This window comes from Abramis brama (genome assembly GCF_963993115.1).
Source record: "Abramis brama genome assembly, chromosome: 6".
Lineage (NCBI taxonomy): Eukaryota > Metazoa > Chordata > Actinopteri > Cypriniformes > Leuciscidae > Abramis > Abramis brama.
This window is the reverse complement of record NC_139968.1, coordinates 22,468,405-22,481,374: the sequence shown is the minus strand read 5'-3', so window position 1 is coordinate 22,481,374 and position 12,970 is coordinate 22,468,405. Positions and strand designations below refer to the sequence as shown.

The 12,970-nt window shown below is 39.2% G+C and overlaps 1 protein-coding gene across 8 annotated transcripts in view; it reads right to left on the bottom strand.

Moving 5' to 3' along the window:
- nfia (nuclear factor I/A) overlaps positions 1–12,970 on the bottom strand; it is a 153,597-nt gene that overhangs the window by 105,574 nt on the left and 35,053 nt on the right. For 4 of the 8 annotated variants that reach the window (XM_084118082.1, XM_084118086.1, XM_084118083.1 and 1 more), the window contains exons 1-2: positions 10,846–11,716; positions 5,737–6,265 (exon numbers count right to left, since the gene is read on the bottom strand). In XM_084118082.1, the coding sequence (XP_083974208.1) occupies positions 5,737–6,265; positions 10,846–10,872 (556 nt within the window). In that variant the 5' untranslated portion in view covers positions 10,873–11,716. Of the gene's footprint in view, positions 1–5,736; positions 6,266–10,845; positions 11,717–12,970 lie in introns of those variants that run through there. The other 4 variants (XM_084118080.1, XM_084118081.1, XM_084118084.1 and 1 more) reach the window with 1 other exon arrangement.

Sequence of the window (12,970 nt, the reverse complement as noted above, 5' to 3'; positions counted from 1 at the left end):
CACCTTTGTTAAATTGCTGTTAACAGCGTATTAAACATAAAATCTCAATCCAAATGTGTCACATGCAGCTTAGTTGACAAATTTAGGGTGTTGTTGTGGAGTAATGCTAAATAAAAAACTATGTTTCCTATTCTACTTGAGACACACATGAGCTGTCTGCTCACCATTCAAATGAAGTCCTCATCAAGACCTAATACAATCAAAGTTTCTCCCGGCAAAGGCCTCGCAATGCCTCGTTTGCTGCCGGCTGGGTTTTAAGACAATGGCACTCTTGTTGAATGGCATGCACTCACAAAGGCTCCATTCTCAGAAGTTAGCTAAAGTTGCTGTTCTGTAATGAACGAGATGTCTACTCTCGGGAAGTCTAAAACAGTCTAGCAGACGCTGCGTACAGTTCCCTGATACAGCTAAGCTTGTTGCGAGCCATGCGTTTGCAAAAAGACGTGGACGGTAAACACAAGTAGAATTGCGAATATAAAAGCAGAAACAAACAACAAAACCTGATAAACTGTTCAATGCCTTTCCATCGCTTATCCGTACTGCTACCATTCGTGCATAAGTACTAAAATGCCGATCAAACTGAACGCTGTGGAGAGACTGCATTGGTTCTTTTGCGAATGGCTCAAACTCTTCGACAACAAAACAAGAAGTTTTCAAATCGTCCAGCTTTGTTAACAAATACCCTCATTACGTACCTTTTCCAGCATTTAACTTTATTTTTAAGCTGACAAACTGCCAGAGCTGATTTGCTGCTATTTCGACAACAATTCGAGTTCACACATGACCTAACACATTTTACGCTATTTAAATCCAAAATTTCGCAGCATCCGCAAAAAGCTTGGCTTCCATACGGGCCTACTTAACTCATTCTCATACACCAAAGTCATCTGTAGCAACTCCAACACAAGCAGCATTAAATAAATGTGTGAATAAAGGAGGATAAAAATAAAAATAGCCGAGCTCCCATCACGGGGCCCATTTCTCTCTCAGTGGCCGTGCGCTGGGACGACTGAGGAGTTAATACAAAACTAATTAGCAAAAATTGACTGGTGCCAACCCCCCCTTACCATTTCCTGCCTCACTACACAGGGGGACAGCAGTAAGCCCAGAGCACAGGTGTACCGCTCACGCCGGCTCTAGATTACTGCCCACTGCCTCCGTTCTCGAAACCCTTCACCGCGCTCCCCAGGCCGCCGTTATGTCAGAGAGGAAATGGAGTGTGATGAGCTGCATTTTAAACGAATTTTGCATCTTTTGCACATTGGAAAAGAAAGAAAGACAATCGTTTTAGAAGCACAACAATAGTCGACACTGAAAGAGATGCATTAATGCGCAGTCGACATTGTTGACATCTAAAAACCCCGCGTTGGGCGCCAACTAACATTGTCCAAATCTGCTAGGAAAGATCGGCACTGACAATGCACATTAAACGGATTACACGAATTTGCCTCGCAATCAGGTTTAGGAGAAATTTAGCCTACCCACTAAAGGCAAGTGGCTGTGCAACAAACATCTTACAGTATTTCCCGTCCCAGAACCATCTGCTTCGTTTAATCCAATCACATTGCAGCAGGAAAAAAAAAAGGTTCAAAAGGAGGTCAAATGCAATGATATTAAAACTGACTGTGCTTGAATCCCATCATTGGATCCGAGCTGGTCCTTCATCACTGCGACTCTGCCAAGGTGGTGGAGGGGGGTTAGTTTGCACAATCCGGGCAGAAAAGTCATAACATGACAATGTATTTTTATGAATGGCCGACAACCTCGTTTTTAATGAATGGTACTGTGTGAAAGAGCACAGTGGCATGGTCATTGTTGCAGTAACAGGGCCGGTCGGTGGGATTTAGCGGGCAGAAAGCAGGGGAGGATGGGTGCGAGGGGGTGGGGAGGTCTCAGCCCACAATGTGTACTGCAGTAACCACAACAAAGGCTGTGGTTTATCCCACAATCGCCTTAAATAGATCCAAATTATTGTTATTCCTCAGCCTGTGGAAAGGAAGAGAAATATAAAACGGCTGTAACACAAGATGTGCCAAAAGTCAGCCTGAAGATATCAGCGGATTCAGTTACTGGCATAAAAAAAAAAATCAACGAACCACCGGCTTACTGTAGCCCTTGACCGGCTTTGCCTCGGCCCTTGCAAAAACTTTCAGCCGACTTCTCAGAACTTAATACGAATTTACAAAACTTATGACAGGGCGCCTCGAGCATGCGTCATCAGAGCTAACTAGTTTTGAAAGACACACTGTACAGTAAATCTGTTTAAGAGCTCACATGGAAGTGGGTCAGACGTCTTTACAAACATTACAGACGCAAACGGTTTGTTCGACGTGGCTCTGGGTCAATTAAGGTAAGTCCAGTATAAATATCTATCAGCCTGGCTGGAAATGTACACACGGGCCTGGTCTCGCGTTTGTTATCTATCTGCTCCAGCGGTATCCTTCCATTGTGTAGTGAGACTGAAAACACTGCAATGAGACACAACTACAGTTCACAACAAGTGACATGAATCACGACAATGAATTCAAAGAACTCTAATTGAGTTTTTCATCAAAATAAGCACTCATTAATGCATCAATTTAATTATCTGACAGCACAAAACCCTTTTTTTTTCTCGACGAGGGTAATTATTTAGACTTAAACCTGAATTTGAACAGGAGCTGAATCTTAATCTCACATCTAGAAGTTTGTTTCTTTTTTACTTAAAATATTTAAAACTAATTTAAAGTTAACTTGTACATTAAAATTTCAAAACCTTGTGAGGAAAGAATTGTGAACTTATGACTTAATAAATAAATAGCCTAACACAGAGATCTGAATGTAACATACCTAAGATCAGAGGGTTCTACAATTTTGCAAACAAACAATAAAAACAAACGGCCTGATATCCATATACTTCTAATCAACCAATGCTAAAAGGAAACAATGACTGGTGTAATGCTAGTCTGGGTCTCCACGGCTATTAGCCCCTTTCGGCTGGTTTAAATGGCACACCACTCTGTGGCCCAAACAAAACCACCTGTTTTAACAGGAGGTCAAGAGGGCAACCCAAAACCAAAGCTTGCCCTCCGCTTGACTGGCTGCTAATGGGAGTGGATGTTTATCTAGGGGGTCAAATGCCTTGAAGATGGGGTCACGACCCTAACATCTTAAGCCGTGACCTCGCCCACGTGTGGAGTGCTCCTGCCGTAAATTAGCCATGGTTGCATGTCCCCAGGCCTCAGTGAACACACATTTCTGTCTTTCTCATGTTACTTTTTTTGTACAAAGATTTATAACATCTGACTAAAACAATAAACCACACGACTATTGAAATTAGAAAGTGTTTTTCAAAGACATATCCTAAGGGATATATTGCAAAAATATTAAAATATTGCAAAAATTCTGAAATACAAACTCAAACTTACTGTTCATTTTATGAGAATACAATTGAAAATTAATTTTAAAAAAACATTTATCATTAGTGCAAAAATAATGACAAATATTGATAGAATTTAAAAATACAAGCCTAAATTCAATCATCATATAAAGCGATCGAGTCTCTACTGAAAATTTGGACTAAACCGCTCGATTCATATAGACTGGTTTTAAAATCTCTTTATGAACTTTTTGAAGCGTCAAAGTGTCAGTTGCGTAGCTGTCAACGGAAAGCTCTCAGATTTCATCAAAAAAATAATTTGTGTTCCGAAGATTAACAAAAGTCTTACGGGTTTGGAACGACATGAGGGTGAGTAATTATTGACAGAATTAAAATTTTTGGGTGAACTAACGCTTTAAAATTACACATAGGAAAAACTAAAAAATATAGCTTTTTTTTAAACTACTGAAAGAATTGAGAAATATGAGCTTAAACTTGCATATTATAGGGGAAATATTGAAAAAAATTTGAAAGAATTGGGAAATACAAACTTAAACACACATTATAGGGCAATTATTGAAAACTATTGAGCAATGGTGAGGATATTGAAGAAATTTTGAAAGAACTGAGAAGTACAAATTTAAACTTACATATAGAGAGGTGCAGATATGACGTCAGAACCCGGAAGTCTAATTCACCACTGGTTCCTTCAAGACTTTCCTATGGGTTTTATAATGGGGGTTTTCGTGTGTAAAATACAGCCTGTGGTAAACATAACTTACCAATACGTTGATGTTTTGTTCTACAACGTAAATTACACATACCCATAGCAAAAACTGTTTTTTGTTTTGTTCATTTTTGAAAACTTTTAATAAGTCACTACATAAGACAGTTTGCAGTGTGAGTGTGTGCAAACAAAAACAAAAAACATAGGAAAATCTTGAAGGAACCAGCAGCGAATTAGACTTCCGGGTTCTGACGTCATACCTGCACCACTCTATAATGAGAAAAATATATTTTAAAAAAAATACAGCAAACATTAAGAAATTCAAAATGAAAAACTAGTCTACTAGTTACTTGGATTGAATTGAAATGTTCTTTTCCAGCAATGTCCGCTAATATTGATAGGTAGCTCAGCTATTGTCTAGATGAAGTGGGTGTGTTTGCTGGCCTGCACCCCTTTGCCCTGGCAAGACTGTGGGATAAATTTAATTACTGACTTTAGCTCCTCTCAGAAGCCCCACTTTCACCATCTGTGTATGAGGTCAGGCCCTCTTCAGATGGCTTTTAATCAAGGGGGCTCCAGCAATGCTCCACTGCTTTAAATAAGACAGAGGAGGAAACCTGATCGGCCTGTGTGCAGGTCAGAGATGAGGAGAGAGAGACTCCCACGTCTTTCTTCCTCTTGTTCTCTCGCTGACGTCTCTTATTCACCATCGAATCAAAAAGAAAACCTAACTTCGCAGATTAGGATGTTAGCAGGACGCTCCCTGCTGAATAGGCTTTCAGAACATCAAAACTGAGGATTTCGGCGGGCCGCGGGGAAACGCGTTTCTGTGACTGTGTCGTACTTATCCTCACAAAAAGCTCAAAGGCTCCGGGCCTTTGTGTTCTCACCAAGTCAAAGTGATTCACACGCTCCCGTTTTGCAACCTGCCGTCTGCCAGATACCACGGTTTTCCTACGAAGCGCTAAAGCTCACGTTTTACGGCTTTATCTCCGCCGTCTTCGGGTTACACTGCGCTTTCCCTCTTTTTATCGGCACCTCATCAAAGCGCGAGTCGAGTCCGCACGGAACGCAAGGAACGGCGGATGCACACGCTGCCAACTCTCAGACTTCACTGCCACAATTTGCGCGTGAGAGGAAATGAGTGTAATTAAGGTGCTCAGTTTGCCTGGCGAAACAAAGTGCGCTTCTTGTCTTCCAAGAGAAAGCTTGCGTTTGTGCCGCTGTCAGTGCAGGATGGATCCCCTGCCGCCTTCTGCCAATTAACAGTCGCTCAATCAAATATTTGCACCGGACTTTTCCACAGGAATTTTAACTCGACAGACAGTTGTTCTGTTTTACATTGTGCAGTGACTTTGCAATTAGGATGAAATAGTCACGTTATATTTTTGACATAAACAGAAAATTCGCTCTCAAATTAATTACATATATTAACACGTAATGTCTTTTTTTTCTTCTCATTTTGCATGTTTTATTTCATTGAGAAAAATGTGTCAGAATGGAAGCAGAGGATTCAGTTTTGAGTTGCACAGGCCGCACTTCTATTATTATAAAAATGAAATGAAATACAATACAAGTACAATCCATTATTTGGCTGTCGTTCGCATCTTTATACATTCAACAGATTTAGTGAATTCAAAACGGGACTTACCTGCATGCACGAAGTAGGCCAAGTACAGGTCGAGCTCCTTTACGGAAACTCCTATGTGATGCGGCTGCACGCACAACCCTGGGTTCGAGCACTGCGGAGACTTAACCAGCCTTTCGCCATCAGTACTTTCAAGCGGAATACCTTTGAATAAAATCACCATGACCAGGTCCAAGCGCCACACTTTGTCCGCCTGACGCAGGCAGTCAATTCTCCTCATCTTGCCCTTCTGGTCAGGGTTGGAGAGCACACAGCAAGGGGGCTTCTTCCCAGTGACAGTGAGCACAAAATCCTCGCGGAACTCCGGCCGGATGTCCTTGCGGAGTTTGGCCAGCAGCCGCGATGCCCACTTCTGCTTGACCTCCGGCTTCTCGCTGAGCAGCTCGTCCTTCACGGCTCGCTCCTCTTCCTTAGACATGCGCTTCTCGTGCTTCTTGAAGTATTTTCTCTTGCGGGCCTGCAAGTTGAACCAAGTGTAGGAAAACGCTCTCACATGGGGCAGCAGTGCTTCAATGAAAGGATGGAATTCATCCTGCGAAAAAGGACAAGGAAGCAGAAATTAGTCCACATGGACGCTATGAAACACAGTTCAGGTTTCAGAAAATTCTGAAAAATATATATAAAGCAATACACTTAAAAATATAAATGTAAACTAAAAGTTATCACAATTTTTTTTTCTAATAAGAAACTGTGAAAAAAGACAAATTCAAACCAGGTGAAGTACAAAAACAAAAACAGATTTTTCACAGCAGACACCATGAAAGCTAAACGCGTGCATCTACATAAAATCCCATTTGATTATTTTGAAAAATGGCCCTCAACAGCAGGAGTGTTTCTGTGAACCGAGCAGGGCAGTCAGTGTGTGTGTGTGTGTGTGTGTGTGTGTGTGTGTGTAGCTCGTCTAGGACATATCTTGGCTCTCTGGCAAGAATGCTGGTCTTTAGGGGTATGCCAGGGCCGAGAAAAAGCAACAACCGACCAGGAAAATTGGAGTGGCTATTTTTATCTGTTCTCCGTAAAAATGCACACACGATTCCAAAAACCGCGCCACTTCATTCGCTATCAGCGAGGAGTGTGTTGTTTTCACACAGGAGTGTGTGCGGGGCAGATTGTGCCGGGTTTTGGGATCCCTACACCTGCCGCTGGTGCACAACCTGGCAGAAAATCAATTTTTATAATAAAATGACAAAAAGACCAGCAAAATATCGGCCGCAACATTAACGCATCTCTTTGCACACACTCGAAGTCTAGCGGAGGACAGAATCATGCAGGGATTTATTTTAATCTACAAAGGGAAGTATATTTTAATATTTACAGGATATTACTGTATCACCTGAAATGAAGTTATTTAGTAAAGCTGCATAATGCAATAACTGTAAACTTAAGGAAATATTATTAAATAAACTAAGCATTTTTAAAACTGTACATATGCTCGACTGAGCAATTATCAAAATAATAAAAAGCCTATACTGTATGTGCAGTTTTTATCTGTAGGCTTGCATGACCACTTCTTTATTGCCTAAAGAAAAAAACAAATAAACCCTAATAACTGGGCAAATAAATAACGTGTGGTTTCTAATAAGAAATAATTTGGGATTTTACACAGAAAATAACTCAGGGTTTTTATTACATAGAGAGAATAATGGCAGACTGCCAATCACTAGAATAACATTTCCACAAACAGCAATAGCCCTGCATCGTGTCCCAAAACCGACCGTGCGAGTACGAGAGGGCTGCCAGCAAGCAAGCAAAGTGCACTATGTGCTGAGCGCAGATTTCATTTGAATAAGCACAGATATGAATATAACGCGCCGGGCCTCGGACCAGTGCCTTTAGAAATTTAACAATTAATTCGGAGTCATTTAAGAATGTTAATTAAATTAATTTTTCGGGCCAATTTCAAGCACTGCTGCTAATGTTTGTATCGTAATTAAAAATAATCACAATATACGATCAAGCAAAAATAAATAAATATTACAACAACAAAAAAAAACATAATTTTGGACGTAAGCTGTGCAGATTAAAATGAATATGGCACTGTTTGTGTAAGATTACTGCGTGTAAGTCTTAGACTCAACAACAGACTCCATATAGATACATATTGCCATATCTCTTTTGTTACACAAGAGGAAATCAAGGATTTGCATAAGCATATATCATTATTATAGTGTACGGAACAATGTCTGTGTGTCTCTTGTGAGACACCAAAGCAAATGTATATGTTTAATCATATTGTTTCCTTCCTGTCTTGTTGAAGAATCAAACTCCCTTGCCTCCGAGGCATAAAAACTGTATTGTTTCATCCTGCATTTAAACCAGTGAATGAATTTCCTTATCTGCCTTCAACTGACTCTCCAAGTAACTTAATCCAAAGTCTGTGATTAATAACTGATATCATCTATGGTTGTGGCTTTTTATACATATATATTATGTGTTTTTATAAAAAATAATATAATAAAAAAAAAAGATCTGTTGCAGACTTGTCTACACTCAGATTCTTGTAAAGAAAATCAATATGGAAAATCTCCAGACGAGAATCATGCTCTCTACAGTAAAAACATGGTTAACTTAACTTTCTGCGGTTCTCTAGCAGTGTTTCTAAATAAAAGGAACGATTGCTAGAATTATGTGGTGAATGATACACAACAGAACGTAATTTAACATGCAGATTATTCATGTTTGAGATCATTATGAGAGCGTTTTCTTCTTGTTATAATTCTAGCAATTTACGAAAACTGAATTGTAGGAAGATACTTGCTCATAGTGGCAAAACAAACAGCTCTTTGCGTTTAGGAGCGTGCTTGAGTGTCAGTATAGGGTCTGGTTAGCATGTCAGGGTTTTCCAGACTCCTAAAGTGTTTCAAGCTGAACCTCGCTGTCCTATAGTAAGGCCTCAGCAGGGAACAATAGTGCCTCGTGGCCAAAAGAGACAAGAGAGTGTTAACGCATGTAAAAATAGTACGAAAAACAGACAATGTGAATGCACACGTCTCTAAAAAGACAACTAACGTGATGTTAATACATTGAAAGGTATTCGATAACTAACGCAAGAGATAAAAGCGTATTTCAGCATCAACTAAAATATAGGAAGGAGTTGCATTAAGCTTAGTTGAAAAATGTGTTTTGATTTTAAGGATTTTACTATGAAATGACAGCTATATAAAGACGTGATTTTTTTTGGCACTCAGACGACACACAAACACACAGAGAGAGAGAGAGAGAGAGAGAGAGAGAGAGACAGAGAGAGAGAGAGAGAGAGAGAGAGAAAGTAGACATCATACTGCCTTAACACCGTAACAGAGAGGAAATCAATGGTCCGTCTCAATTATCTTCAGTACAACTATGATTATTAGACATTTAATAATATCACTGTCATATTACTTACATTAGTACTAATTTAAAAGAAAGATAAAAAAAAAGATGAAATTTTTGTAAGACTTTAAACTACATTATTCCTCTAAATTTAGCATTTCACTTATTTTTAATAAGTACTGTTAGTAACAAATATTTATAGTCAAGTAAATAAAATATATGAGCCACATGTGAGTTTTTATGTGAGGTGTCAGTTAGTGATAATGTGTCACATTTATAGTGATTGACAAATTATCAAAAGCTTCCCTACGGTACTGCATGGATTAACAGAAGTAAATAAGCCCTAAAAGAACTTTTGCAAACAAATCCAAGTCTTGCATTATCAAATCTATGAAAAGACGACTTAAAGTTTGAGCTTTCTCAGCTCGTCTTTCTGTGCACATTACACATAATTTGTCTTTTTTCGCATGAATCCTCTCCAGTGTCTCCAAACAGACTGTAACTAACATGGTCAAAAGAACGGCCCTATACGTGACACAATACTGAGGCCTTCTCCTTTGTTTTGTGCATTCAATAAAACGCATTTAACCAAACAGTTTAAAATCACATCAAGTCTACAGTATAACACTACAGCTTTTCCAGACCTGTCACCTCACTTCACCTGCCACCATGATTCAGACAACGACTGGATTTCTTTTTAAACCTCCTTTAACCCTCTCGGTTGCTGTTAAACTTTATTCCACTTTAGTTTTTATTCTGTGCTGATTACAAAAGTATGATAAAGCCACAAACAAACAGCCCTATGCTTTCATAATCTTACTGTTTAGGTTAACAGACATGACAGCACCAAAGCTAAAACAGTCTTAACTTTTAGATTACACTATATATATATATACATATACATATATATATATATATATATATATATATATATATATATATATATATATACGTGACAGCGAAGTTTGCAAAAATCTAATCAAAGAGTTTCTGATGACTGGAGAAGAAAAAGTCTGATATAAGATTTATTGCTGGAAGCTGGTTTAAACTAAAGTTAGAACTGTAAACGGCATAGTTGTATTGATATTTAATAGTAAAAAGCAACTAAATATGACAATTCTGCTTTAAAGGTGTGTGCTGTTTTAAACTTAAATGGTCATACTCTTAAAAAATAGTTCCTTAATAGAACCAACAAGAAAAACAGTCTGATGTCACAGTAGAACCTTTTAAAGTCCTGCAAAGAGTTTTTTATTTTGCATTTCTTTAGATTGCTGGTGCTTTAAAGAACTAAAAAAGTCTGAAAAACTTACAAACGTGACATCAAAAACTTTTCCAAAAAAAAAGGAAAAACCTAAAGCAACTTATTTACAGAGTTTTCTTTTTTCTTTCTTTCTTTTTGTTGTTGAAACTGTTAAATAACTTTATTTTTAACAGTGTAACCAAATCAACTGTGCATAACGTTGACTCTGCAGGATTAGAGTAACGTTTTCTTTCATGCACAGCACTATTTAAAGCTTAACTTGCTACATAAAATCAACGTCTCTCCATACGCAAACGCGGCTAGAATAAAATACAACTGTATATAAATGTGCATAAGAAACATATGTGTGTGTGTGTATGAGAGAGGTGGGCGCCATACGCCATGTGGTAGTTCAGTTGGCTCTGTCAGAGCAGAAATGCCTTACTACACACTAAGTAACTTGTCTTAAGCAAAGGTTAGCCCCTATCCGTGCTGTCCCGGCCAAAGACACCGCTCAAATACAACAAACAGAGTTAATAATAGACGAAAATGTCACTTACCTGTGTTAGGCATAGCGGAGAATACATATCTGTCGGTTTTAACTCTTGAATAGGCGATGTTGTGTGTGTGCGTGTGTGTGTGTGTGTGTGTGTGTGAGTGAGGGTGTGTATGTGTGGATGTATGGGCTGTGTATGTATATGTGTGTATGAAAAGAGAAAAAAAAGAGAGACAGAGAAGAAGGGAGAGAGGGAAAATAAAGCCTTGCTTCTTGCTTTCACATTTCCAACTCTGCGAAGTGCGCGCGACGCTTCAGCGCTCCATAGAGCTGAACTTTAACCCCGCCTCGAGTTACACACATCTACTGTACTGTACTGTTAAAGCCGTATATCCAAACTTTCGGCATTATCATCAACTGTAGCAAAGAGAAAAGTCCCGACGACGGACGGATGGATGGAAGTACAGTACACGGAGATTTCATAGAGCCATGAGTGAAACTGTGGTGATGAACCGCCGAAAGGAGCGATTATTTCATCTTGCGGGCATTTGAATAGAAACAAAAAGATAGAAAAAGTTGTCCGGATGCGTTACAAAAGTCGCGTTTGATTCATTCTTCGCTGTCTCTTATAGCGCCGCGCCGCGCGCTTGCATCCGCCGTGAGGCATGTGGCGGTGCGAAGCAAAACTGAAGCGGATTTACGAGCAGCGAGGAGGGCTCGGCATGCTTAGGAAGATTGTAATATCCTTAAAACCCCCTGTTGCAAAAGCTGCCACTTGTGTCGTGGTTAGTTTCGACCTGAGAGTGAGAGAGAGAAAAAGAGAGAGAGGGAGGAAAAAAAGTGAAGCGCGCACGATTCGAGTCCGCTGAGACGAAGCTCCCGTTCAAACTCTTGGGCTCTCCCATCAGCACAGCGCCCTCAATATCGGCACGAGAGTCATACACATGCGGGACAGGAGAAATATGCACTCCCAATGCCGCTGCACTTCGTAAACATGAAGTATTGTAATGCAGAAAGTGTGATAATGCATTTAACTTGCATGTTTTGACATTCTATGCACCGAATTTTTACCGCTTTATTTTAAACACAAAGCCTAAATAAACGAGTAGGCTACTTTACATAAAGAAACGTTTGGAATAATAAGACGTTCGTATTGCATTCACTGCCATCAGTAGCCTAGTGTATCGTCAAATTATAAAATCATTTTCAGATTTAACATATCAGCAAATAAATTTAATGCAATTCTTGCAAAAAGCGCAGTAGCCTAGGCGAAGTGCAATCACATAACTGCTTCTACCTGCATATTAAATATATTTTAAAAGCACTAAGTAAAATGTAACAACATTTAATAATACAAAAAAACTGATTGTAGCGACATGCTTAATGCGTAAGACGAACAACCAATCAGTAAATTAATGAAGTCTCACGAGCCTTAATTACAGTTCTTGCTTCATTTCGAGACGGGCATGACGAAGGCAATAACTTTAGTTAGTACGCGAGATTCATACTTATTGATAATTATGTAGACTCACTAAAAGAATCAGTTCAAAAGAGTCAATCGTCTGGGAATCGCTGTATGTAGTTGATTCACTAAAAAGAATCGGCTCAAAAGAGTCATTCGTTCGGGAATCGGAATACATTGTTCGCGCTCAGTGTTTTTAATCAAGTAAAAATAACTCATTCATCAGTACGCTATACTATACTGATCGCGCAATGTTTATGATTCACTAAAACGAACTGAATAGAATGTCATCAAATTTCTCAGGACAAATCACTTAGCTAATTCAACAACAAAAAAACAAAAACATTCTGCAATAAACCAATGTTTTTTTTTCCTTCATGCTCACGTAATATGTCTATTCGACCCCAAGTAGGCTATAGTAGTATTTCTATCTGCACGTGATCAGTATTGTTTTACAATATTTTGAAACGGCCAGTTTAAGCACCAATGTTTTCAGTATCATCTTTCACTTCTGTGAGCCCCGTCATGAACGTATTGATATGCGGCTGACAGGTTCCTTAACAGCATATGCCTATAATTAATACGCCTATTTATATCTGGGATTTTGATATTTCAAAGAGCCATTGGGAAACACCACACAAAAGGAAGCAGCGTGTTTTCAAAAACGTCAAACCTAAACAGGGTCATGATTTAAAAAACAAGGTGGACACTGATGGACAAGAAAGCG